Source organism: Peromyscus californicus, unplaced genomic scaffold (genome assembly GCF_007827085.1).
Source record: "Peromyscus californicus insignis strain IS unplaced genomic scaffold, ASM782708v3 Scaffold_4__1_contigs__length_199733344, whole genome shotgun sequence".
In the NCBI taxonomy this organism is placed as follows: Eukaryota; Metazoa; Chordata; class Mammalia; order Rodentia; family Cricetidae; genus Peromyscus; species Peromyscus californicus.
In genome coordinates this window covers 77,238,587-77,265,876 of record NW_026294562.1, presented here as the reverse complement: position 1 = coordinate 77,265,876, position 27,290 = coordinate 77,238,587, and the positions used below count along the sequence as shown (strand labels likewise).

The window sequence follows — 27,290 nt, the reverse complement described above, 5'->3', positions numbered from 1 at the left end:
AGTCCTCATGCTTGCCTGGCCATCTCCCCAGTTCAGCCCAAGGTTACTTAAGTTTGCAATACCCGGTTCTGAGTGGTCAGAACCCAAGCTGTCAGAGTGGTTGGGAAGAGGATGCTGGTTTTAGAAAACAATCTGATCAGAGATTAAAAGAAGTAGGGGGAAGCAGGGCGGTGGTGGCGCACGCCTTTAATCCCAGCACTCGGGAGGCAGAGGCAGGTGGATCTCTGTGAATTCGAGGCCAGTCTGGTCTACAGAGTGAGATCCAGGACAGGCACCAAAACTACACAGAGAAACCCTGTCTCGAAAAAAACAAAAACAAAAAACAAGAGGAGGGGGAGATTCTGGGCGTGTTGGGGGCTTTTTCCACGAAGAAGATAGTGTGCTGAGGGGATGAGGCACAAAAGAGAGAGATTGGGCCTCCAGAAGGACGCGATGTTCCCACTCCATCGCCATCTCTGCTTGTCCGCCCCACCTGCATCCAGGCTACCAATTTCCGGTTAATGAACTGAGCTCTTCACACCCGGGTGGCTTTGCACAGCTGCAGCCGCGGCCAGGAACCCCCTTTCTTCCGTTCAGGTTATACACCTTTCATCTCAGCTATTCCTTAAGCCCTCACCGCCTCCTTACAGCAGGGCTCCCAGGCTCGGCCTGAGCCATCCATACACGGACCCGCAGACCCCAGGTCTCTCAGTAGTCTGGTAGTTTTCTGGTGTCTCGTGGAAATCGGATGGATAGGTGGAAGGATGAATGGGCAGACAGGCGGGTGAACAGATGGACCGGTGGTTGAATGAGTGAGTGCATTCTGAATAGGGGGACTAGGATTTATTTTCCTTCTTTGAAACAGATCCAGGCTCCGCCCCACAAGCACAGGCTAGCAGAGTCTGGGACAGTCTGGTCCCTCGGGGACCAAGCAGCTGGACCAGGTGACCCTCTGCGACTCCCGGGAGCCCTCTCTAACCTCGTTCTCGCCCCCTCGTGGGCTCTGACCTAGAAAAAGAGCTTGTGGCAGCTTGGCGAAGGTGGGCGCTAGGACCCGGCGCGGCCGGAAAGCGGGCGGGGCATCGCGTGGCTCCCGCGGCGCGGGGGAAAAGGAGGGGAGGAGGTCCCGGCCCGCGGCGCCGGGCGGGAGTGCGCGTGCGCGGGGCGCGCGCCCGGCGCGGCGGACAAAGGCGCGCGCGGCGGCGCGCGAGGCGGAGGGCGGAGCGGCGGGCGGGCAGGTACGCGCCGGCGGGAGGCGGAGCCGCGAGGCCGCGATGGAGCGCAGCCCGGGCGGGCGCCGGCGCTGGAGCCCGAGCACCGGGCGGAGCGGGAGCCGAAGCCGAAGCCGCAGCCTCAGCCCGCGCCAGGCCGGGGCAGGGGCCCGCAGGGCCGGGCTGCTTGCAGCGGCGGCGCCCGAGCCCCCCAGCGGCTGAGCGGTGACCTCCAGCCCCGCACGCGGTTACCGGGACCCAGCGCGCGGCGACCGCTCCAACCCGGGCCCCCCTAAGATCTGCTTGCTACAACTGCACACCTCAAGACACAGAGCGACCCAGCTTCGGGGCGGTAGCCCTCCCTGCTGCTCCAGGGGCACACGGGGAGCCCCAAACCCTAGGACAGCGAGGTCAGATCCTCTTGCCAACAAGAAGCCGCGGGCACCCCAAAGCCCCGGGACCCGGGCGACCGAGCCCCTTGTGACGCCCTCCGCGTCCCGGCTCATGGTGGTGGTGGTGCCCTGAGCCCCTCTCGGGCCGGGCTGACGAAGATCGACACGGCGCCCAGACCCCCTGCCGCGGCTTCCCCGCGGCCCCAGCCCAGGTAAGCGGGACCCAGGTGAGGGGCGGCAGGTGAGTGGCCACCGAGGTCCCCCGAGTCCTGCAGGTGGGGAAGGAAGTACTGAGTACGCGCTCCCCCTCCTCAGCGTCGCCATGGAGCCGAGGCTGAAGGACGTCTCTTTGTGTCTCGCTTGGAGGAGCCGCCCCCTCCTCCTCTCCCTTCCCCCACCCTCCACCCCAACCCTGAGATTTGGGCACAGCTCCGGACCCCCAGAGAGAGTTGTTGCTGTGCCCTGGAGAGGGGTAAGAGGGTGGAGAGTCTCCCCCAAAAAGCGAGCCTGGAGCATTAGACCTCGGTCCTTGAAGAATAAAGAGATATAGATGTCCCTCCCTCAAAAGCCAGGCTGAGTTCTTAAGCGAGCCTTCCCCCCACCCCCGGAAAGAAAATTTGGGGCGCCCACAGGTGAGAGGTGCCTGCATTCTGCAGCTCCAGGTGACAGCTGGGGCTTTGGGTGTGTGCCTTTGTCTGAGAGGGCAGAGAAGGGGCGTGTTTGAGAGAATGAGTAGAAATCTCTTTTCTCTGACTTCCATATCCCAACTCAGATCCCAGTGGGGTTCTTTATCCAGGTCCCTCTTTGTGCTCCCTGCAGAACAGGGAGAGGGCAAGCCCTTTCAAAGTGAGCAGCTAGTTTTTGGGGAGAGGAGGTACCCTAAGCGAAGAAGCCATTTCAGGTCAGAGCATCTTCCTGTCCCTCTAAGTCCGAAGGACAGCAAACCTGAGTCCCTTTCCTTTTCCTGACTCGGGGAACACCTAGGGCCAAGTCCAGGACTGGGACACTGTGTCCTCTACAGTGAAGGATTGAGTCTGGGTTTTTGCTTAAGCTTTCCAAAGCATCTACGATCAAGAGACCCTCAACAAAGTCCTAAACCCCGAGATCCAGGGGAAGCTGGAAGACCCTGGGGGTGGTGTACCTTGGAATTCTGAATCAGAGACCCCAAGAAAGGGCAGGAAGGGTTTCTCAACCTTCCACAGACAGGCATTGGTGCAGTCAGGTACTAGATGAGGAGACAGGCTGGGGAAGGCAGGACCCTGGGCACAGAGCCCTCTGGAAGTTCCTTTGTTCGTTGGTTTATCCGTTCATCGGAACCTCTACTGTGTCTGAAGTTCCAGCCCTGGAGTCGGGGGTCTTCCCCTCCTCTCTTCCTGATCAGCTGACCTCAGAGCCCTGGGCTGTTCTGTTTGCCCGGACCATGCTGTCAGGACCAGCTGCCCAGCCCTTGGCCCCATCCCTGAGACACCTGATCCCTCATATTAGCCTCGAGCAGCTGATGCCTTCTCCTCACCACTGCCTCGACTCCACCCTGCTGCTGGCTTTGCCCCATGAGTGAGGATGTAGCCTGGGTCAGCACTCCTGCAGATCCGCCTGCAAACTCAAGGGCAGTCAAGGCAGTCACCCCCAGCAGAGGACGTGAGGAAGCCAGTTGCCCTGAAGACTGGGTGACCTTGATCAAGCCTGTGGCATTTCCCAGAGAGAATGACAGTGAACCACCTACCCTGCAGCCAGCATGGTGGATGTAGCTTGGAGGCAGACTGTCAGAAGCGTCGGGGTGTGTCCTAACCATCTTGGAAGTGTTCTGTGCAGTGGGTTGGAGCCCAGGGCTTTGTCGCACACCCCACAGGCTGGAGAGCAGAGGTTCAAATGACTGTGACCAGAGAGCACCATTGTGAGGCCAGGCGGACACTGGTAGGAAGACTTGCTTTCCTTTCTAAGCGGCAGTGGCTCCCCATTGAGTAGTCCTAATAAAGTAACTTGGCAGCCCAGCTCTCAGCAGCCTGCCCTAATTTACTTCTGGGGCACCCCCACTACACCTGGTTCATTTCCATGTCCAGAGCCCTACTCTAGGATGGCTTGGCAACTCTTTCTGCCTCTACTTCCCTTTTGGTTCTGGCTTGGACTGGCACACAGTCTGATTGGTTGGTGGCTGGGCAGCTTAGAAGACAGTGGCATATGTCTCCATGTGCTGTGAGATTGCACATCCAGGCTCCGCTTCAGGAGTCTGGGGCTGTCTTGTCCTGGCCACATCAGCACTGTTGAACTGATGCCTTAGCATTTGGAAGACATAGCTTAGAGCCCCATTTTGCTGATGAGTGTATTTCACATGTCTGTATTTGTTATTGATGCTCAAAATTTTTTTGGAAGATTTCACATTCAGATGCTGATTTTGGGATCCTCTTGAAAAATCAGGGGATGCAGCAGCTTCAGGCCCAGAGCTAGAGAATGGCCATCTTGTTTGGAAAGGGCACCCCCCCCCTCCCCACAGCTGTCCCAAGAACTATTGACCTGTTCTTTATTGATGTGACCTTACAGCCTTGCTGCTGACCTCCAGGTTTGCAGGGTGGAGTGGAACCTGGAAAAACGATTGCTCAGCAAGCAGTGGCCATGTGTGCGTGGTCCACAAGCACATGTGCTCCCTGCCTGGGTTAGGCCGGCTTAAGACAAGCACAGAGTGCCTATCTACGGTTGTTAGGGTCAGTAGTGAGGGGAGCCAGGACGGCCCCGGACTGGCCCCACATTCCACTCAAATTCCACCTCCCCACAGCACACATATACTCCCATCACTGGAAGCACTCAGCATGGCCTCTGCTAGGAGCAAAAGACCAAAGATCTAGGCTAAGTCTGACAGAGGACTCAGGGAAGGCTACTGCTGACCTCAGTTTACCCATCTGTGCAGAGAGGATTGAAGTGAAAATTCTCCAAGCTTCCTCTTTTCTGACTTTCCAGGATTGAATTCTGTGCTTTGAATAGGTGGCCCGGGAGGGGGCTTGAACACTCGGCCAAGGATGATGCTCATGCCCGTCTTATGCAAGGTTTCCATCTCCAAACCAGCAAACAAAACAAAGTAACTTTCCCTCTCCCAGCTTCTGACATTCCCTAAACATGAAACCGATTGCCAAATAACTGGGCCAGAGCCAGAGGCCGACGGCACCAGGCCCCAGCCACTGGCCTTGGCTTTGGAAGGTATGCCTTCTTCCTGGACGGAAGTCTGCTGTAGCCCGAGGCCAAAAGAGATGGCAGAGTGCCATGTGAAGAGCACCAATCTGGACTCCCCCTGTGCTGGGGATGTACTTAGCTGCTCTGAGTCTCAGTTTATTTATCTATACAATAGGGAGAATACTGTGTAGGGTGAACTAGAGCCAGAAAGGGGCCTGGGCCAGGGTCTGCCACATAGAATGAGGTGAGAGACTGTGAGGTCTTAGTGGTACTGTAAGGGGATGGTCGAGTTTCCTTTGGGAGCTGCTTTAGAGAATGTAGGGCTTGGGGCGTGGAGAGGCCATTGGAGACAGTAGTTGTCAGGGATGGGGAGCAAAGAGGACTCTTAGCCCAGTCCTGGAGCCCTGCAGAAGGCAGGTCTGTAGGGTTAGCTCAGACCTTGGGAGGAAGGCCCTTTTTATCCCCTGCTTCTCCCCAGGGCAGGGTCTTAGTGACAGTAGTGGTGGCCTAAGGCTTTCTGCCCCACCAAGTAGACCCTCCAGGCCTCAGGAAGCAGACTCATCAGGCCTGGAGGGGCCAGTCCCCTTTCCTGGCCTCCCTCTTCTTCCTTTTTGCCATACCCCTGCCACTCCTAGCTCCTCCCCGACCCAGGAAGCCATGTCATTAATGTCAGGCTGGAGAGAAGCAGGAGAGCAGTTTTTACTGTTAGTCCGCAGTTCCAGGCTCTCTGTGTTCACCGGTAACCAACCTGACCTTGGACTAGTGGGAGGGGGGCTGCGTTTGCTTATTGCAAAAGGGGTGCTCGGAGCTCCCAGCAGCGAGGGTGGTCGTGAGGGTCCAGAAGCCTGGAGCCAGGGAGGCAGGCTTCAGCTTTGCTTGCCATGGTCTTCTCCCACACCCTGCTGCCATATGCAGATGAGCGGATCCCAGTCAGGGGACCTGCTGTGACTTCCCACGGCCTTTCTTGAACAGTCACTAGAGGGTTCTAGACTATACCGGCAGCTTCTGGGCTTCCGGGTGGGAGACTGGGCAGGGCAGGGCATCAGAGAACCACCTCTTCCCCTCCTCAGACCTGAGAGGATGAGCCCATAGCTGTCACACAGCTCCACCCGCTGAGTGCAGCTCCCCCTGGCTGTCAGCACCCTCTTGGGCTGTAGGGGTTGCTGCTCTTTCTCCTGGGCGTAGGACTCTGACCACACCAAGGCTCTTCAGATTCCATCCACCCTGGGGCTCCTGCCAGTCTTGACCCAGGAGGCGGGAGCTCTCCTCTGGAGCAGTTAGGGCTACATAGTTTTCAGAAGTACTCTGGGCCCAGCTGTGTGGCCTTGGGCCAGGGGCCTAGCCTCTCTGTGCCTCAGATCTCTCTTCTGTAAGAAAGGATCCTAGCGCTTGTCTGGTAGGGCTGTTGGGAGGGATGAGTGACTGGGTGTTTGTCACATGCTATGATTAGCAACTGGTGTACCCCAAAGGTTTGCCTTTCATGCCAGGCCTCAGCAGCCCTGAGCGGGAAGGGACAGCAGCTCCACTGTTAGAGGTGAAGTGGGTTCTGGCTGGTCATGGTGGCGCACAACTTTCTTCCCTGTACTCAGGAGACAGAGGCAGGCAGATCTCTTAAGTTTGAGGCTAGCCTGATCTAATAGTGAACTCCAGGCCGGTCGAAACTACGTAGTGAGACCCTGTCTAAATAAGAAAAAAAAAAAAAAGTTAGGGCCCTGAGGCGAAGCACTCTCCCCAAGGCTCTCGGTCCTGGGGTTCAGGGAAGGTGCTGGTCACTTTTCTCTCAAACACACAGCACAAGGCTTGGTGGAGCTGACGTTTTCCAGGACATCACCTGGGCACCAGCCTGTCCCAGGGGTCTGCAGCCCAGCTGCTCGGGACTCTCCCAGGACAAGGCCCAGGTCACACACTGTGCCTCTCCCGCAGGGAACAAGACTCAGCCTCTGACAACTTCTCAGGCTACTGGGCGGGAAAGCCGCTTCTCTGGGTTATCTCCTGAGTTCCCCCAGGACAGGGACCACCCTTCCTTACCTCCTCCTGGCTCACCCTGCTGACCTCTTCGCTCTCGGCACCTGCACAGTCCCACTTTGGGCCTCTGCCGAGTCCTCTGCCGCCCCAGCACGGTGTCCCCAGGCTTTGGTTCCGTGCTGAGGTCTGTACTGTCATTCTTGGCAGCCTCTTTCCCTTCTCTCCCTGGCATTTCCCCTGGCATAGCCCCTTGCCTGACATGCGTCTCTTTCACCATTGATGCACTGCACAAGGTAAGCGCCTTCAAACCTGGGCTGCGGGACTCCCAGCTGTTCTCAGACCCAGGGCCAGTGCAGAGCACATAGTAGGTGCACAACGTATCTTGATGAAATGTTTTAGGATCAGACAAATCGCCTCTAAGCCGTGACCAGCTGTGTGACCCGGGACATAACCACTTCATCTTCTTCTTCGAGCCTCAGTTTCCTTGGCTATAAGGACATAACTAGCTTCTCCCGAGGGCATTCGAGGTTTAAACGAGGCAGTGTGTCCAAAGCGGTTTTAAGTGGCTTCTCAGTGGTGGCTCTTGTAAATACTGCTTGAACCTGAAGCATTTTATACCCATTTTCCTCCTGCCACTGGAACCCGGGCCGTCTTAGACAGGTGTTCTGCCACTGAACCACATCTTTAACTCCGACACCCAGTTAACTGGGAGAAATGGAAACTCAGGGGCAGACAACTTGCACAGGACCTTCTGGCTAGGGCTAGTAGTGAACACCTGAGCCTTGACGTAGGCTGCTATGCTGGCCGCAGGCTTGTCTGTCCCTCTGTCGCTCAGGGAAGACCTGGGGCTGGAGAGGAACCCAGTTCTCCAGAGAGAACTGCTTGTTCACTGGGGGCAACTTAGCCAAGGTCACTGGCCCATCAGCCAATGGTAGGTGACCTCTGTGCCCACTGTGCCCTACTCTGTACCAAGCCCGGAGTGCCACATTGCCTGCATCTTCTAGGTGATGAGTTTTGGGGACCTTCACAGAGCCACAGGACCAGAGAGGCTAGACAACCCATTTGGTAACAAGAGTTACCAACTTAAATAGCTACCAAGGCTGTGCCTAGGGAAGGGTCGGGCTGCCAGGTAGAAGAGAGGGAGGCCACTCTAAGTCGGTCCTGAAGCCTCAGAGCACAGGGGTCTGCAGGCGTCTCTGGTGTCAAGGACAGTGAGGAAGGTTGTGTCTCGTGGCTTGACCTGGGGACACTCCTAAGTCTCCACTTTCCAGATCTGGCAAATGGGGAGGGTGAGCTTGGTGATCACAGACTTATTCTAACTGTGGCTGGTTCAGGAGTAAGTCTCCGCAGCGGAAAGATGGCCTCTGTGTGTGAACTAGAAGGACAGGTTTGCCCTCACGGTCAGCAGAAGAACTGGGCCCTAGGTCCCTCCATCTGGCCAGTTCTTGTATCTGCTTCATGCCAGGCATTTAAGAAGTGCCTTTTCCATTCTCCCTGGAGCGCACTGTGTCCAGTGGTCCTCCTCAGCCCTGTTCCTACTGATGAGCAGACCGAGGCATCGGTAGAGGGCACGACCTACCCACGGTCATGTTGCTAAGAAGGGACGGTGCCAGCATTTCTGCCCTGAAGGGGATTGAAGTGCTAGTGCCTCTTCTGCTTTTTGGATCGGAATGTGTTACTTGATGGGTTATGTATTATTGTCAAAAGACTGAGACAATCCAGGCATGGTAGCTGCGTGTCTGTACCCACAGCACTCATGAAGAGGCAAGAAGGTTTTGAGTTTGAGGTCAGCTTGGACTATTTAGCAGCAAGACCCTGACTCAAAAGATAAGGCTGAGGAGAGGACCTGTTAGAATCCCCTGGTTTCCTGGGGGGCCTGACCCACAAGTGTTGGGTATAGAAACAGGCATGTGCTATGACAATGTTCCCAGGACTAAGCAGAAGAGTCAAAAGTGCAGGCAGATGTGGTCCTGGGTAAGCTAGCATGGAGCGTAGGGACAACCTTCAGGGAGACCATTCGGGAGCAGATGGTCAGCAGATAGGATGCCTGTCCTGGGGCCAGAGGGGACCTTGCTGAGCACAGGGTGTGGCATCCTTTGGGAGGGGTCCTGGTGCTGATGGACCACTAGGGCAGGCTTCTCATTCGCTTGCCCTCCTCTAACAGGACCTGCCACCTGGACTCACCCAGCCTTTTCCTTCTGCTCCCCAAGCCATGCGGGGTTGGGCCTGGTCAAGTTTCCTCTTTCCTCGATCAGTCCCTACCTCCGCAAGAGATTCAGTTGTTCATTCAACAGATGTTTACTAAGCACCTGCTTTGTGCGAGGTGCCGTGGCAGCTCCTGGGGGCTCCACAGTGAACAGGACCAGCCACAGGATCCCTGCCCGCTGGGTGCTTTCCTTTGAGTGGGAGAAAGACACGGCTAATAGGTGTCATCATAGTCAGCCAATTATGTAATGCGTTCGAAGGTGCTACGTCCTACTGGGGAGAAATAGAGCAGGGTGCGGGGGAAGGAAGGGCGGGACCAGGCCCTGGTTTCGAAGGTGTCATCCAGGCAGAACACCGAGGGGAGAGCCACGTAGGCATAGAGGGAAGAGCTGTCCAGGCAGAAGGAACAGCCCCAGGCTGGAATATGACTGGAAACAGCAGGGAAACCAGGGTGGGGGGTGGGGCACAGGAGCAAGTCACAGAGGACAAGGCCAGTGGAAAGACTGGAATGTGACAGGCTAGTGGAAGGGTGGAAATGGGAGTAACACTCTGGATGCTGTCTCTAGAACAGACTGTAGCCTGGCACAGTGGCACACACCTGTAATCCTAGCTACTGTGGAGGGTGAGACAGGAGGATTGGAAGTTGGGAGCCAGTTTGGGTCAGGGTCAAGCACCACCACTAATGTGTGGCATCTGGAGTTATCAATCAAGTGCACGAAAATGAGAACCCTGTTTTACTTTCCCCTTGTCAAAGCCCCACACTAACCATCTGACCGTGTGAAGTGATCTGGAGGCCATTGATTGCTGTGTTCTCAGAAGCAGCCTCCTTACTTGATAGGGTGCCAGCAGCTTAGCAACTTGGTCCAGGGCTCTCTGCAAAAATTCCAACCACTCCCCCCACCCCCCTTTAACTTACAAGCCTGTTTCTAGAAGCTACTATATAGATACAGTTGCATCCATTGAGTGTCAACTTGCTTCTGTACAAGTCCACTTAGTTTTTATAGCAATAATAGAAAGCTGGGCACATCTTGGATGTCAACTACGAGAGCTTTGGCATTGGCACTGGAGGCCAAGCTCTGTCGTTTGCCCATCCCTGGCTGGCCAGCTCCTTGTCTGCCGAGCCCCCTTCTCTTCCTCTAGTAGGCACTACGCTGGGTGCTGTCCAGGCCTGTGGTGCTGAAGGTAGGTTTGAAGGCAAACGGACCCAGAGCTGAAGACTTAAGGGTAAAGAAGAGGATGTGTAGCCCGAGGAGCTGAGGCTTCAGTCCTGGTCCTGGAACTGATAGGCTGCATGACTTTGGGCAGGCTCCTCTGAGCCTCAGCTGTAACAAAGGAGTTGCTGCTGAGATTAAGTGGCAGAATAAGTGGTCATTTTCATCACTTCCCTTTAAAGAGAGTAAAGCAGTGGGTAAGCTCGGATCACAGAATGATGATGCCTAGTACTACGGCTTCCTGGATGGATGATTTTGCTATAATGATATGACCAAGCTGGGCCTGTTGGCATTTACTTGTCATCCCAACTACTTGGGAGGCTGAGGCAGGAGGGTCCAAAGCTTGAGGACAGTCTGGATTACATAGCAAGACTCTTGTTTCAGAATAAAAAGGGCTAGGAGTGCAGCACTTACCTAGGCTCAATCCCTAGCATCAAACACAGAAAAAAGACAACACCCGTGCCTCAGTTTCTTCATTTGTAAATTGGAGTCAGTAATAGTCCTCACGCTATGGGACACTGTAAGGATTCGATGGGTCCATAGGTTATCAGCTCATTACTGTCTCTTTCTGTTGACATCTCCACCTCTCTGTGCACAGTGACTAATCTCCTCACAGCTGCTCCCTCATGCCACCTGGGGCTTGGGACTGTTAGAGGGCCATAGCACTGTATACTCAAGGACATCCTGGCTTCTGACCCAGCCCGTCACTGACCTGTATGACTGACAGCAGGTGCAAGTGCCCCTGGCCATCAGTCTGTCCGTCTGCGGAATGGGGCCAACAGTCCTTCATGTGGTGCTAGAAAAATAACGGTATGCCTGCAGGGTCACATTCAGGAAAGCCAAGTTATAAAAAGTTACAACTTCCCAAACACGTAAGGAATTATTCACCGGCATTTGTCACCCCCTGCCTCAGAGCTGGGAATAGCAAGATGATTAAGGCAGGGGCTGGCTTTCAAGGAGCTCATGGCTTTCTCGCTTGGTTTTAGGTACACTTGTCTGGAGTCTAGCTGGAGAGTTATATAAACCCAATCAACTGGCTTAATTAAGCCAGAACAGAAACCCACTGATTCATGAAATAAATGTCCAGGAGTATAACTGGCCTCAGGCGCGCTTCGTCAGCACATCCTTCTCTTCCCTGTCCGGCAGGTTTGGTGTGGCCAGCCAGCTCCCAACAGCTGTACCCCTGTGTCCTCCAGCTCTGCCACACGCCCAGAATGGAGGATGTGTTTCTTCACAGCTCCAGCAGGAGTCCCAAGGCTTGTAGTGGGTCACCTTTGGGCACATGTCCATCTTGAGGCAGATAGAATAATGGGCCCATGGGTCAGTCAGACCTGTCCCTGATAGTAGTGTAGAGAGTACCCTTGTGAACACATAGGCAGAGGGGTGGGACCACTACCCGAAGAAAGGGGAACTGATGCTGAGCAGGGAAATACCACATGGCTATTCAAGGAGCCACAGCAACACTGCAAAGGCCAAGGGTGGTATTGCACACCTGTAGTCCTAACACTCGGGAGGTGGAGGCAGGAGGATGGTAAACTCAGTGTCACCCTGGCAAGACCATGTCTCGAACAACAAGCAAATGAAGAAAATACCATTGCGGATGTAGGAGCAGGGCTAGAATTGAGTCAAATCGGACTTTCCGTCTGGCTGGGGTGGAGCGTGGGGCAGAGTGCAGTGACGGGCGTGTATGGAAATGCCACAGGCCCGTTATCTTGTGTGTGGTGACCGAAACGAGTGCAGGGTAGGAAAGAAGCCGCTTATCTGACTTCAATCCCAGGAAGGTCTGAGGGAGGAGGCAGTGCAGAGGGGACTGAAGGGGGTGAGCTGGCTTCCTCACGACAGCTGGAAGAGCGCTGTGGCAGCTCACTAGCCTTTACTGGTGGAGGGGGAGAGGTCATCGGACTGCTCTCCACTCAGCTCTGAAATTCTGCCACACAGCTGTTTTTTCCACAGGGACTTTGAGTAATCATATCCAGAGAGGTGAGGTGACCTGCCCGGGGGATCCTCCAGTTGGGAATTCTTGTAGGCCAGGCTTGTGTTAAGATACCTTTGGAGTTTGCCTTCGTCAGGGACACAGTGAAGGTCCAGGAGGGAACCTGAACATAAGACCGAGAATTTTAGGACTCTAGTGTAAGGATCAGAAAAGCTTGGCTAGAGCCAGGTACTGTGGCTCACTCCTGTAATCCCAGCTCTTGGAAATCAGGGGCAAGGGGACCACAGTTTCTTGGCCAACCTGGTCTACACAGTAAGTTCCAGGTCAGTCAGGGCAGAAAACAAATAAGAAAGAAAGGCCTGGCTGGCGTCCTCGGGTCCTGCCTCACCCTTCACAGTATCCAGCCCCCAAACACACACACACACACACACACACACACAGGCTCTAGCCTCTGCTGCACACTCCCAGGGATGGAGGATACACTCTTCTGTACCATGTCTGCCTGTGTCTGGCTTGAAGCACCTCACAGGACAGGAGCCTCAGATCTGAATCCAGCTCTGCCTGATGCCAGCTTTGAGCCCACGTGTGCCCCTGTAGCTGTCTTGGTTTGCTTAGTTCTACTGCCACTGAAAACCTCTGACTGGGTGGTTTATAATGAGCAGAGATATATGTCTTAGTTCTAGAGGATGTCAAGGTCAACAGGCATCCTATGGTGGAAGGTGGGAAGGGAACAGGGAAAGGCCAGGATGAACTTTTGAAAGGAACCCAGCCTAAGCCGGGCAGTGGTGGCTCACGCCTTTAATCCCAGCACTCAGGAGACAGAGCCAGGCGGATCTCCGTGAGTTCGAGGCCAGCCTGGGCTACAGAGTGAGTTCCAGGAAAGGCGCAAAGCTACACAGAGAAACCCTATCTCGAAAAACCAAGAAAGAAAGAAAGGAAAGAAAGAGAGAGAGAGAGAGAGAGAGAGAGAGAGAGAGAGAGAAAGAAAGAAAGAAAGAAAGGAACCCAGCCTCTAAATAATATCCAAGGTCTGTTTTTTTTTGTTGTTGTTGTTGTTTTTTTTTTTTTTTTTGGTTTTTTGAGACAGGGTTTCTCTGTGTAGCTTTGCGCCTTTCCTGGGACTCACTTGGTAGCCCAGGCTGGCCTCGAACTCACAGAAATCCGCCTGGCTCTGCCTCCCAAGTGCTGGGATTAAAGGCATGCGCCACCACCACCGCCAGGCCTGTTTTTTTTTTTTTTTTTAAGTCCTGTTTATTAGTATTGTGTGTATATGGTGCATGTGAACGTGTACATGGCACATGTGTATGGGAAGGTAGGTATACATGTGCTACAGAGTGAATGAGGGTCAGAGGGCAGCTTTGTGAAGTCAGTTCTCTCCTTCCTTAGAGTATTCCGGGCATCGAACTCAGGCCGCCAGACTTGCTCTGTAAGCATCTTTATCCACAGAGCCACCTCACCTGCCCTGCCCAGGTCTCTCCTCCTCCTCCTGCCCCCTCCCTCCCTCTCTCTTCCTCTCTCTTTTGAGATAGTCTCTCTCTGTAGCTCATAGAGATCCACCTACCTCTGCCTCCCCAGTGCTGGGATTAAAGGTATTTGCTCTGACATCTCACCAGGTCTCCCTCATCATCACTTCTTAAAACTGTTAAAATGGCAGCTAGAACTGAGAGTGTTGTGGCACAGGCCTACCTATAATTCCAACATCTAGGAACTGGGGCAGGAAGAACAAGAGTTTGAGGCCAGCCTGGGCTATGCAAGACACTATCTTGAAAGAAGAAAGGTGTGTGTGTGTATATGTGGGCGGGGAGGCAATTAGTTTTCACTGTGTGGCTCGGAGGGAATATTTCTATAAAGTGAGGATGTAGCAGCCACATCACTTGCTGTGGTGTTACTTGATTTAAATGTAGCACACAATGTGTAGAGCATCAAGAACAGAGTAAATACTCAGTAAATACAGTGACACCATTCTCCCACAGGAGAGGATGAGGTAAGCCCTCTTCTCTGCAGATCGACCACCCTCCACCCACTCCTGTGATTGCATTTCTGTCCTTGGTCTCTGTGGTCACCATTCTGGGGAGTCTGGCCATGTTCCAGGCAGGTACAAAGCATACTTCTGTCTCCTGGCTCCATAGCCCTTGAATGAGACTAGCAGTAGCTGCTGTGACAAGCCATCCCTCAGTGTGGAACACACTAGAAGCTCACAGAACAATACAGGGTGGGTAGTCTTCACCCTCTTCCTTGGGGACCTCCATTGTGCCTCTACCACATTTGAGGTTTTGGGGTCTTCTGTTCAAGCCAGCCTCCAGAAGGCTTCTGCGACTGGAAAAAGTCCTGAGCTGGCAATACCACACGTCACTGTGTTCTCATCCCAGTGGGGGAAGCCAGCCACATGGCCACATGAAGGAAGCTGATGAGGGTGGTGACTTTGTACTGTAGAAGAGGAGACTTTGCTAGCTGCTGGCTGTCTGCCACAGCCACAGACGAGTCAGCACACTCTTGAGCCTCAGTTGTTATCTGTAGACCAAAAAACCTCACTCGATAGCGGCAGTGGCTGCCCGGTTCTGTACATCTACTCAAGTCACTAACGTGTTCATGGGTGTGTAAGTCACACCACAGGTAAGCTGCCTCTGTACAACACAGGCAGCTCCTTGCCCTCTCCTCGGGGTTTTGTGAGGACTCAGCAAGGAAACATTTGCCAAGCTGATGCCATTGTATGTGTGCGTGTGTTTGTGTGTGTGTGTGTGTGTGTGTGTGTGTGTGTGTGTGTGTGTGCATACATTTATGGCTTGTGTGTATTTGTCTCTGCTTATGGTAAGAAGTGAGAGTTCCAAAGCACTGAGAGCTGGGTGCTGTGCTGGGTGTAGCATCACAGGGTGGCGCCCAGCCCAGGCTGCCTGCCAACAGGAAGTGGTAGGCGGTTCAGTCTTGCTTCTCACTTGGGAAACCCTCCCCCATCATGGTGGCCTTCCAGCATGTGGCAGAGCCAGGACTGCCATGCCTGCACACTAGGCTGCCCATCTCCGTCTCCTAGAGTGTACACATATCACATGGTCAAGACAGCAGCCCACCTGCTGGGTGGGGAAAGCCCCAGATCAGCTGCGCAGACGGGCATCGGGGCCAGAAGAGGACACACCCTGGAAGTGTACCACCCAAAGGGTCTCTTGGGGCAGCAGCCACCCCGAGTGTGGGTGGATGTTCTGCTGAGCACCAGCGGGGAGGAAGCAGAGATCAGCAGAGACCTGTTTCCTGGTGCTGGGAGTTCACGGGTGTGGTCTGTAGCTGAGTGCATTCGAGAGGATGTGTGTCAGCACCTGGGGGACAGCGGTCCCCTAATGTCAGATGTGTCCTTTATCGTTCCGACCACTCAGGAGCTAGGCTTGTCGTGCTTCACTCTGTCTCAAGTTGTCATATATACCAGGAGCCACGTGACATCACTGTGAGGAACAAATGGGTGGCACCAGACAGCCAACAGGAGCTGTGAGGATGACATGGGTATGCTTGGCTGAGACTCCACCCAGCTACTGCAGGATCTGGGTGTATTGTTCCCAGCACTTGTCTTGGGAAGTAACTGATTTTAAGGATGGAATTTGGATCCAGTTCCGATGCTAGCTGTGTGACTGTGGGCAAGCCACTTGGTTGGTGTGCTTGGTTTCATCATATAATAACAGTACGACGTTGTAGAGTTAAGAAGATTAGCTGAGTCCTCAGGATGGCTTGGCTGCGTAGGTACAGTTCGGTTAATGTTTTTTGTTTGAGTTTTTTGTTTTTGTTTTGTTTTTTATTTCTTTTGACAGGGTTTTCTCTGTGTAGTCCTGGCTGTCCTAGAACTTGCTCTGTAGACCAGGCTGGCCTTGAACTCACAAAAATCTACCTGCCTCTGCCTCTTGAGTGCTGGGATTAAAGGCATGTGCCACCACTGCTCGGCATTTTTGTTTTCTTTAACATGTGGAGATGTAAACTGAGGCCCAGGATGGACTGTACGTCATCCAGCTGAAATGGCTCACAGTAGGATCAAGACCATGACTGTTCAGGCACATGCCACCTCTGTAGCTCCCCACTGTGCATCTGTGTCCTGTTCGGTACCTGGGTCAGAGGCAGTATGTACCTGAGGGGTTGACACAGCAGCGGGGACAGACGTGGACTCAGTCACTGCCTCCTACTGACCCCTTGTGGAGAACGTGACTGCGGGAAGAGGATGGCTGGGTATCCCCAAAACTTACCCAGTAAATTTAGGGGGTGATACAAGAGAGGATGGAATTAGTCTGGCCTCTGGCTTGTTGACAGGTGGGCACAGGTGAGACATCTTCCCAACATGCTCAGTGGGGGATGCACAGATGTAAACTCTTCCAAGTGCCAGTGTGTTGGGGCAACAGAGGTTCATAGAGGAGAGGGACCCGAGGACAGTGACACTTGGGAAATCAGGCAGGGGGACAGGAAGTGGAAAGTAGAAGTTACTCAGGAACACTGGCCTGATTAACAGCCTCTAAAGTTTGCAGAAACAGTGTGGTGTGGCGGTTGGAACATTGGTTTGAGTGTCCAGGGGCAGTTTTGAGGCCCAGGGGGCAGGCACCCTTGGGCCTGTGTATGGAAGGAATAAAGCCTCTTGCAGCTGCCATTCAAAGTCCCAGAGGACACAGAAGCAGTCTGAGGTGAGTGTGCAGGGCTGATGTTCTGAGTGGGAAAGTTGCATCATGAGAGTATACATGCCTGCACACTGGGCTGTCCATCTCTGTCTTCAGGAGTGTACACATATCAGATGGCCAGCACAGAAGCCCAGCATCTCCCTAGTGAGTGCGGGAAGGCTCCAAATTAAGAGGGCTGTGTACTTACCAGAAACCCTCAGGAATACCTCACACTGCCCTTGAAAGTTTAGGGACAGTGACCTGAGAACACCCTCAAAATTGGTGTTCCTTCCCTTTTGAGATGAAGCCAGCCATGGGGGTACTAACTTGTCCTCCTCATAAGATAGTTGCTGGACATTTGACAGGGCTGTGGTCCCAGAAGCCCTGAAGCTGAGAACCCCCCCACCTCCAGCTCCCCAGTATGGCCCAGTCATGGCTGGGACAGAATCCTAGCCTGGGACCGGGACTCTATGGCCACTGGCAGCAAGAGCCCAGTCGGGTAGTGAGGAAGGGGAAGCAGGACTTTTTCTTCCTCATCATCTGGGGCATTTGTGAAACGTCACCATGCCCTAGACCAGACTCCCAGGGTGATGGTGTGGCCTCTCCACTAGAGTCAAAATAAGACTCAGAAAAAGGCTGAAGCTGGGGGCGGGACAGTGCTGTGAGAACAGGGTCTATGAACAGAGCTGGCTCATGAATGGAGAGAGCAGGAGCCTGGGGAAGTGGAAGGAGTGGGAGCGAGTGCAGGGAGGGGGCCTCTCTCGTCCCAGCCATTGCTGAGGACGGCAGCACAGATGGAGCTCCGCCTATGTCTGGTGGGAGGCCAGGAAGTTTCCTCTTGATGTTCCTCCTCTCCTGTGAAGTGGGAGGCTGGGTCGTGCTGCCTAAAAGGAAGGGGAGTCAAGGGAAAGGGCCTGACCTGGGAGGGAGTGACTGGCTAGGGCTTATGGGGCGCTCCCAGCACCCCCAGCTTTCAGGTAGGAATTGTAGTCCTTATCCAAAAAGAGTGGATGCACAAACGAGCATGGGGCGTATGGTCCTGACAGCCCTGAAGCCGAGGAGGAACTACACCATCCTTACCTGTCACCTGGTGGAGCCTGGTTATGGCTGTAGCAGAGCCTATCTGGAGCTGTGACTCTGGAGACTTGGCATGGCGCACGCTTACAGAGCACTTCCTGGGCACCAGGTGCTTCATGCCTGTTTAACTCTCACGATGGCTCATGGGAAGCGGGCTCTGTTATGAACTCTCTTTATAGATGAGGAAACAGACACAGATGTAACCTGCCCAGGGACGTCCAACTCGTTAAGTGACCTTTGGTCTTCAAACCCAGCCTGAGTGGCTAGGAAGTCATGCCTCATCTTAGATGGAGCTCTTTGCCATGTCCTTCAGGGAGCAGAGGACTCAGAATAGCTGTGATGTGGGCAGGGGTCTCTGGGCTGAGAGGCAGCTGATGGGGCCTGAATGCTGACCTCTGGCTGATACACTCATGCACATGCGCACACCTGCCCAGTGCACCTGGGAGAGGCTCTGCTCACAGCGCACACATATACCCCACCGCTGAGAAGGGAAAGTTCTGGATGGCCGCCTGGAAGATAAGGATGGAGATAGAGCAGGCTTGGAGGAACAAAAGGGAACTGTTGGAGTGACAGATACGCTCATTATGTTGATTGCAATGATAGCCTCATGAATATTCATGTGTCAAAACTCATCGAATCGTGTTTTAAATATGTAGTTTATCATATACCGAGCAAACCCCAGTAAAACCATGGAAAAATGAAGCCAAGCATAATAAGGTGGAAAACAGAAATGAAGCCCCGAACCGGGTATTGGTTTCACTCCCAGAGTCGGTGTCCAGCTGTGGATTTCACTCCGTGAGGTGCTCTGCCCCTCTGACAGCAGCAGGGCCATTCAAGGCAAATGCTCTGTATGGAAACATACAGTGGCCGTGAGGGCATATCCATGAGCGCCATCCCAGCCGGGGACATAATGGGGTCTCAGGCTGAGACTGGAGGACAAGCAGGGCTGCTGTGGATAGGTCCCAGGGCCACAGGCACTCTATGTACCAGAGGGGACTGTGTTGTCACTGTGTGGACACACTGGCAATCTCCTGCCTGTGTGGGGCACAGTGGTGTGGCTGAGGTATTTGATAGAGCAGAGGCTAACATTAACTGACCCCAGTCCATGCTACTGAGCCCACCCTGCATCTGACTGTAAAATGACATTTCTGTGTTCACTGTCCATGTTTCGGACACATAAACCCTCAAAGGGCAAAGGCTCTGCAGTGCTGGGGTCCCCAAAGGCTCTGATGTACACCTGGCAAACAGGTGCTTCATCATCACTTGTGATCGAGGCTAGGGCTGTACTCACTCGGTGACAGATCACATGCTTAGTATATGCAAAACTCTGGATTTTAACCCCCACCCCAGCACCGCCCACAACAGAAACGAAAACTTGTGAATGGGAGCATATGTGTGGCTGCTGCAGTGTGACATAAACCTATGTGCTTGCTGGGCACTGTGTGGGTTAGAGCGTGAGACAAATGGGTCTGTGATACACAGTGCTAACAAGGGACAGTGACTATCTCCAGAAACTTCGGGGACGGTGACAGCATTAACAGTGCTTAGCATTCCTTGTGGCCCAGCTGGGAATTTCCTAGGTGCTAGGGAAGCAGGAGGGAGATGGAGCAGGGGGCTTGCTTGTCACTCATCATGCCGTACCCCACCACAGGGAGAAGATGAGCATGGGCTGCCCTGAGCCTGAACCGCTCCACTCCCTGCCTTGCTGTGGGCCGGGGGCCGCCCCTGTACCAGGAGCAGGTGTGCCCCTCCTCACAGAGGACATGCAGGCGCTGACGCTACGCACGCTGGCTGCCAGCGATGTTACCAAGCACTACGAGCTTGTCCGGGAGCTGGGCAAAGGGACCTATGGGAAGGTGGACCTGGTGGCTTACAAGGGCACAGGTGAGTGCTGGTGGGATGGCAGGGTATTAAGGTTGGGGTGGGGACATGCCTGGACAGAGGACCAGCAAAGGTGCAGAGCAGGTAGTCATATGGGAAGGATGCATGCACAGTAGGAGTAATAAGCAAAGCGCCCAAACTGAGGGGTAGGCTACTTTGGGGCCATCTGGGTGCCTTTGAGACAGATGTGCCCAGGGACAGGACACTGCTGGACGTTTTGACTGGAGAACATCGGTGATACCTGTGCTAGGGAGCTGACAGAGTTGAGGACAGGCCCTTGGGAACAGGACATCTTACTTAGAGGGTATGGGAAGATGGCTGTAATGGGTTGGTCTGGACATGTTTCTCTGATAAAGACACAGATCCTGATGTTCAGCCAGTCAGCCAAGGTCACAGAGCTACCATGGGTTTGAACTAGGATGACATGCTATACTTTCCAGGGCAGGAGGGGCCTCTGGGACAACTAAGGCAGCAGGAAGAATACTTGCATGGGGACACCTGTGTGACCCTGGGCAGTGGAACCCGTTTCCTGTGTTTAGGAAAGAAGGGAATCAATGCTGACCTTATTGGAGCATTGATTAGTGTGTGATGTGAGTGTGAAGTGCTGAAGGCCGGGGGCATTGATTAGTGTGTGATGTGAGTGTGAAGTGCTGAAGGCCGGGGCATTGATTAGTGTGTGATGTGAGTGTGAAGTGCTGAAGGCCGGGGCATTGATTAGTGTGTGATGTGAGTGTGAAGTGCTGAAGGCCGGGGCATTGATTAGTGTGTGATGTGAGTGTGAAGTGCTGAAGGCCGGGGCATTGATTAGTGTGTGATGTGAGTGTGAAGTGCTGAAGGTCGGGGCATTGATTAGTGTGTGATGTGAGTGTGAAGTGCTGAAGGCCGGGGCATTGATTAGTGTGTGATGTGAGTGTGAAGTGCTGAAGGCCGGGGCATTGATTAGTGTGTGATGTGAGTGTGAAGTGCTGAAGGCCGGGGCATTGATTAGTGTGTGATGTGAGTGTGAAGTGCTGAAGGCCGGGGCATTGATTAGTGTGTGATGTGAGTGTGAAGTGCTGAAGGTCGGGCCTGTGCTGTATAGCATTCTGTTGCTATTGCATAGCCGCATGCCCAGCAGGGAACACACGCCTGCCCAGTTTTGGGAGCCAGTGCCCTTCAAGGGCTTCTCTTCCTCACCTATTGGCTAGCATTTGCTGAGCACTTACCATGAACAGCAGGTTCCTGTGCCTCGGGGAGCCAGGTTTGAGCTGGGGAGACAAAGAGGACAGATGAGTACACAGTAGGTCAGGAAATAGCTTGGGGCAGGAGGCAGAAAGTGTTCCTGGCTATTTTTTCTCACCAAGGGCTGTAATGTAGAAGACCCAGGTCAGCCATGATCCCTTTACTGTGCCATGAGGACATCATGCTGACCGGGTCCACTAGCCTTATTGCAGGGACAGATTGTACAGCCAGATGTGGGGTTATTCTGTAAGGGAGACGTCTCACCGTTGTTACTGTGGCCCTGCCAGGCACCAAAATGGCCCTGAAATTTGTGAATAAGAGCAAGACAAAGCTGAAGAATTTCCTGCGTGAGGTGAGCATCAGCAACAGTCTGTCATCCAGCCCCTTCATCATCAAGGTCTTTGATGTGGTCTTCGAGACTGAGGAATGCTATGTCTTTGCCCAGGAGTACGCGCCTGCTGGGGACCTGTTTGACATCATCCCTCCCCAGGTACTTCAGATAGTGGCAGAGAGACGGGGGATGAGCTTTGGGGCTACTAGAGTATGAAATCCTGGAAGGAGTTGGACCGGTTGATCCATCAGTGAGCAGGGTGTGGTTGTGTACGCCTATAATCCCAACAATCAGGAGGTGAGGCGGGGTGGAAAGATCATGGGTTTTACACCAGCTTGGGCTGAGTAGTGAGACCCTATCTCAAAAAACAGAGAGTGTAGCTTAGAGGTCTGCCATACATACAAGCCTGGGTTGACTCCGCCACACTGCAAATAATAAGCAAATGAACAAGTACTGAGGCCACAGAGGAGGCGACCCTGGAGCAAGTGGAGAGGGTTCTGGTACTTGGTTTGGATCTTCCCACTTGTTAAGGGCTGGGGTCAAAAGACACCTAGCAAAGGAACACGAGGGGCATCCGGCCAGACTGGGAGGAGGACAAGCAGGTACCAGGATGAAGGCAGGCCCAGAGGTCGGCAGGAGAGTTGTGACCCCCAAGTGAACAGGTGGCAGGGCCTGAAAGAAGGAAGTGGGGCGAGGGCAGGCCGGCCTGGCTACCTCTGAGCAGCTCTCCCCACTCCCCGCAGGTGGGGCTCCCCGAGGACACGGTGAAGCGCTGTGTGCAGCAGCTGGGGCTGGCTCTGGACTTCATGCACAGCAGGCAGCTGGTGCACCGCGACATCAAGCCTGAGAACGTGCTGCTGTTTGACCGGGAGTGCCGCCGCGTGAAGCTGGCCGACTTCGGCATGACGCGGCGCGTGGGCTGCCGCGTGAAGCGTGTGAGCGGTACTATACCCTACACGGCGCCCGAGGTGTGTCAGGCGGGCCGTGCCGATGGCTTCGCGGTGGACACGGGCGTGGACGTGTGGGCTTTCGGCGTGCTTATCTTCTGTGTGCTCACCGGCAACTTCCCGTGGGAGGCCGCGTCGGGCGCCGACGCCTTCTTCGAGGAGTTCGTGCGCTGGCAGCGGGGCCGCCTGCCGGGGCTGCCGTCGCAGTGGCGCCGCTTCACCGAGCCTGCCCTGCGCATGTTCCAGCGGCTGCTAGCTCTGGAGCCCGAGCGGCGCGGGCCCGCCAAGGAGGTCTTCCGCTTCCTCAAGCACGAGCTCACGTCTGAGCTGCGGCGGCGGCCATCGCACCGCGCACGCAAGCCGCCCGGAGACCGCCTGCCCGGGCCCCTGCGCCTCGAGGCGCCCGCACCGCTCAAGCGCACCGTGCTCACCGAGAGTGGCAGCGGCTCGCGGTCTTCGCCACCCAGCGTGGTGCCCGTGCCGGTGCCCGTGCCCGTGCCCGAGGCTGGTCTGGCTCCGCCCGCACCCCCGGGCAGGACCGACAGCCGTGCAGACAAGAGCAAAGGGCAGGTGGTGCTGGCCACGGCCATCGAGATCTGCGTCTGAGCTGCTGAGAGCAGCACAGCCGCTGCTGCGGGAAGCCGCGTGTGCTCCGACCTTGTGCTGGGGCCAAGGAGCAGCCACTGCGCGGCGGGAGGGAGTAGCGTAGACTAGGAGGCCCAGACACCCGGGTCGGTGGTGGGCTGGTGACATAGCTAGCAGATGACCGTGTGTGTGGCCGGCCTCAGCCCAGAGGAGCCGAGGCCCCTGACAAAGGCTGGGAGCTTGTGGGCCAGACTGAGCTCTGGAACCTGGACACTCCTGGAGCTTCACACCCCTTGGCAGATCACCCTACAATCTTCCATTCAAACCTGGGCACAGAAAGGGGGCTTTGGTGTTGGGCAGAGATGGGCATGAGACCCTTAGAAACTGGGCACTGGGTTGACAACAGAGGTGCCCTGGAGGTCAGAGGGAGAGGCCAAGCCCCCTAAATGTAGCAAAAGTTGTGTGCAGGAACAGACCTGAATATTAGCGATACCCCCTCACCTCCTCCTGCTGATGGGGACTTGGAACCCAGAAGGGAGAGCCATTACTGCAGCCACGGAAGCCATTGGGGACAGAGCTCCAGTAGGTGGTCCTCCTGGGGGTAGGAGAACAGATGGCAGGAGAACAGGAGGCTTGGCACTCCTGTGTCCCTGGGGCAAGGGAGTGCGTTCACAGCCCAGCTGCTCCTTCCCTGGGCACTGGACAAGCAGGGTAATGATTGTGCCAGTTATTCCCGGGTCTCTGTCGGAGTCACATGTATAAGCCTCAGTTGTAGGCCAGTGCCCTTGTAGGGGAGGAGCACATCCATGGATGGGACAGGAAGTCGTGGAAGTGAGAGTGAGTGTGATGTGTGTCTGGTTCCTTGAGTGTCCAGACACCTCACCAGGCAGCTGTCGAGAGCCAGGCCTGTGTTTTTACCACACTCCTCAGGGAATCCCAGGAGACACCTGCTGTTGGCTCAGGTTCTTAGGCAGCAAAACAACTTCACCTTGCCCTGGCTCTCCCTTGGGACCCCTACTCAACAGGAGGCTTAAGGAACCCCTGCAATAACCTCAACACAGGGAGGCTGCGCCTCCTGCCTGGCACTACCCAACTGACCAGCCTGGGTTGCCTCTCCTAGGGTCCCTCCAAAAGTTCTGGGTCATTCTAGGAGGCTGGCTGGTTAGCTCCAAGGGGCACCAACCACCCCTCAGCCTGGAGCCCCCACCTCTCTACGCACCCCCTCACTCCCACCACAAAGGGCTATAGGTCTCCCTGCCCTGCCTGAGTCCAGTTTACAAACTGTGGTTGCTCCAGGGCCTGGTCCCTCTTTCCTGGGGTACCACCACTTCCCTAGTGGACACAGGGCCCACATATGCCAGGTAAGTAGCAAACCCTTCCTCCTGCCAAGAGCTGAATCTCAGAAGGCCCCCATCACTGCCCTGGCCCACCTGGGGCCAGCAGGCCCTCCTTCCCAGCGGCTACTTCTCCTCTTGCCTTAGGCCTCTCCACCCTGATCTGCAATAACAAGGAAGCGAGATTCCACAGTAGACATCCCGCATCCCGCGTGCGCCCTCTCTGTTGAGATCCTGTGTGGGAGGCCTCTCCCTTGTAGTATCTAGGATGGTAGTCCTCAGAAGAGACTGTAGGTACGTAGCCCAGCCCCATTGTTCAGAGGCGGCAGCCAGCCTGGCCCTGAACCAGACTCAGGCTCTGCTCTTGCTGCTGTCCTTGGTACTGTCTCTGTCGGTTGGGTTGGGACCCTTTGCCCCTTAGGAGAGGTGTTGGTTACAGTTTACCTCAGTTTGTCACTGTTGAAGAAACACATAATAATAGCAAAAAATTAATAACATCGTAGACATGGAGACTTAGAAGACAAAAACCACAGAAGAAACCTCCCCCTTTGCAATTTTTCTGTGAAGGTATAGTTTGTTCATGTACGCACACATATGTGCGTGTCTCTGTCTCACCCCAGGGCAGGCCAGATCATCTATTGACACCTGTCCCAGCCTGTGTGTCCCTCACACTGCCCCTGTCCTTTGGTGCTTCCCAGGGGCCCCTTTGAGCTGGCTTGTGGGGTGTAGGGGAGCTCCCTGGATAGGAAGTGGGGCCTTCAGTTAGCTAGAGGTCTCCCACCAGATCCTGTGAACAGAGCCCAAAGGCTGTGTGATGCTCCCTGAGCTCACAGCACAGTGCTGGTGGTTGGCATCTGTCCAAGTCTGGGGCAGGGCCTGGGTTGAACCCAAGCCCTAGAGCCTCTCTCCTGTCTTGCCCCCCCACCCCATGTGTTTGTAAATACTCTGGCATCCTTTGGCCCTGAGGAGGTTTTTAAATGTGTTATTTACTTCTCTAACTATGACAATTACTATAAAATAAAAATTTAGAAAAATGACTGTTTCAGCTGTAAGGTGGGCGGGGCACACCGGTCTTCCTGCCACGGCATGCTGGCGTGCTCTGAGGTGGCCTCTGCCGTGTCCAGGCCAGGACTGAAGGGGGAAGTATGCTCCTCAACTTTCTGGGGGAGGGGCAGAGAGCTGTCCTGGCTTGGAATTCGGCTTTAGCTTTGACTCATTCAGCCTGGGCCCAAGCGGAAAGTTCATGGCCACCACTCTTGGCAGTATTCAGCAAGCACGTATGGTGTGCATGTCAGTGGTACAAAAGTCAGTTGTACAGGCAGCACAGCACTCAGCAGTGACCGTAATGATAGAAGCATGGCGCTCACAAAGACCAGGGCTTGGGAAGTACGTAACCAAGGTCCCCAGGTTTGGGAATGCCAGGGAAAGCTCTGGAAAGACAAGCCTGAGAATTCTTAAGTTAACTGGGCAAGGTATTACTTTGTTAAGAAATCCTAAGTAGCTCCCCTTGACACCCCACGTCAAAGCTGAGGTCCTTGGAGTGGGCTTCCAGGCTCTACCTGGTCTGGCTGGCGCTCATTCCACGACCTCTCCTGGTACCACTTGCTGCTGGTGTCCTCTTCTGTGGACACTCAGCATGCTCTCACCCTAGGGCTTTTAACTTCCCTCTGATCTCCCAGACCTTCCCAGGCCGCCTTCCTCCCCTCCCTCCTTCGGACCCTTGCTCGGTTCCAAAGAAAAAGTCAATCAAGCAGAAGGACAGAGCTTCCTTGCAACTACCACCATTGCGGGGCCACGTGTTTATCATCCTTGTCCCCTGGCTAGACTGTCAATTCCATAAGAGCAGAGACAGGAGAGGGCGAGCCGCTGCTTCTCACCGTCTCCTCCGTGTCCCACAGAGGGCACATAGGAAAACCACATCACAATTTGTCAAATTCATGAATGAACACCCAAGACTATTTTAGGGGCCAAGGATCTACAAATAAGCAAGACAGACGATCCCTAGCTCATCCTTTGAAGCTCAATATCTAAAACAAAATCTTAACAGGTTACATAATTATTTATGGAATGGGAGAGGGGAGAGAAAAAGAAAGAAAACACCACTCTGGGCAGATCAGAGGTGAGAACTCTTGCGCAAGATTAAATAAAACATTCACTCCAGAGTGCCTATCACTTCTCTGAAGTGATGGAAGGCGGAGGGAAAAATCTACAAATGGAAACAGCATGCTGACCCAGCTTGGTGTTTACAGCCTCCCAAGTTATTAGAGGAGAATGTCAATATTTACCACCAGGGGGCATGAACCTCCTACTGTGAAACCTAACACCCCTGCAGCCTCTAGAGATAAAAGCATTGTCTGCCACCCCCTGCTAGTGTGTTCATTATAAAGGATCCAACCTCACTACATGCCACTAGAGGATCAGGGTGTCCTTTCAGCCCCGGAGATGTTCAATTTGGGGTCTTAGTGCCTGTTCCTGTTCAGATTGTTCATTCTAGACTAATTCAGTATCAAAAGTTCTAATTGGGCCAGTGAGGTGGCTCATATGGTAAGAGTACCTTACCACCATGAGTTGGGTCCCTGGAACACACACGGTAGAAGGAGGGAACTGAGTCCTGTGAGTTATCTCACCCCCCCACCCCTGACAGGGTTTCTGTGTGGCCTTGGCTGTTCTGGAAATCACTCTGTAGACCAGGCTGTCCTCGAACTCACAGAGATCCATTTGCTTCTGCCTCCTGAGTGATGGGCTTAAAGGTGTGCGCCACCACACCCTTTATACACACCTCCATACACACCTCCATATTCCCCCCTACAGACCACATGTGTCCCTACTCCAATAAATAAGTAAATAATAAATATAATTTTTTAAAAGTTCCAATTGACATTGAACTTCAGAAGTAAGTTCCTTTTCTGCACAAAATGTTAATTGAACACTGCAAAATTTTCCAGCTCCTTGCCAGTCCCTGGTAAGTATGTCAACACAAAGGATATTGGAAGGAGGAATTTCAAAAGCAAGTTTGAAGGTCCTGTATGCCATCTAGTGGTGACACCTGGTATTGTGACACAGGAAGAAGCCAAGCAGGATGACCATGAACACACACTCTATCCCAGTGCTTCTCAACCTTCCTAACGCTGGGACCCTTTAATACAGTTCCTCATGTGGTGGCGACCCCAACCATGAGATAATTTTTGTTGCTACTTCATAACTGTAATTTTGCTACTGTTAGGAATCAATGTAAAT

The 27,290-nt window shown here is 54.2% G+C and overlaps 1 protein-coding gene across 1 annotated transcript; it reads left to right on the top strand.

The window, feature by feature from the left end:
- Positions 1-1,254: 1,254 nt before the first annotated feature.
- Positions 1,255-25,090, top strand: Sbk1 (SH3 domain binding kinase 1). The gene is made up of 4 exons (XM_052763002.1): positions 1,255-1,794; positions 19,406-19,638; positions 21,144-21,346; positions 21,931-25,090. The coding sequence occupies exons 2-4, from the start codon at positions 19,413-19,415 to the stop codon at positions 22,738-22,740; spliced, it is 1,239 nt and encodes a 412-aa protein (XP_052618962.1). The 5' UTR covers positions 1,255-1,794; positions 19,406-19,412; the 3' UTR covers positions 22,741-25,090.
- Positions 25,091-27,290: the final 2,200 nt, after the last annotated feature.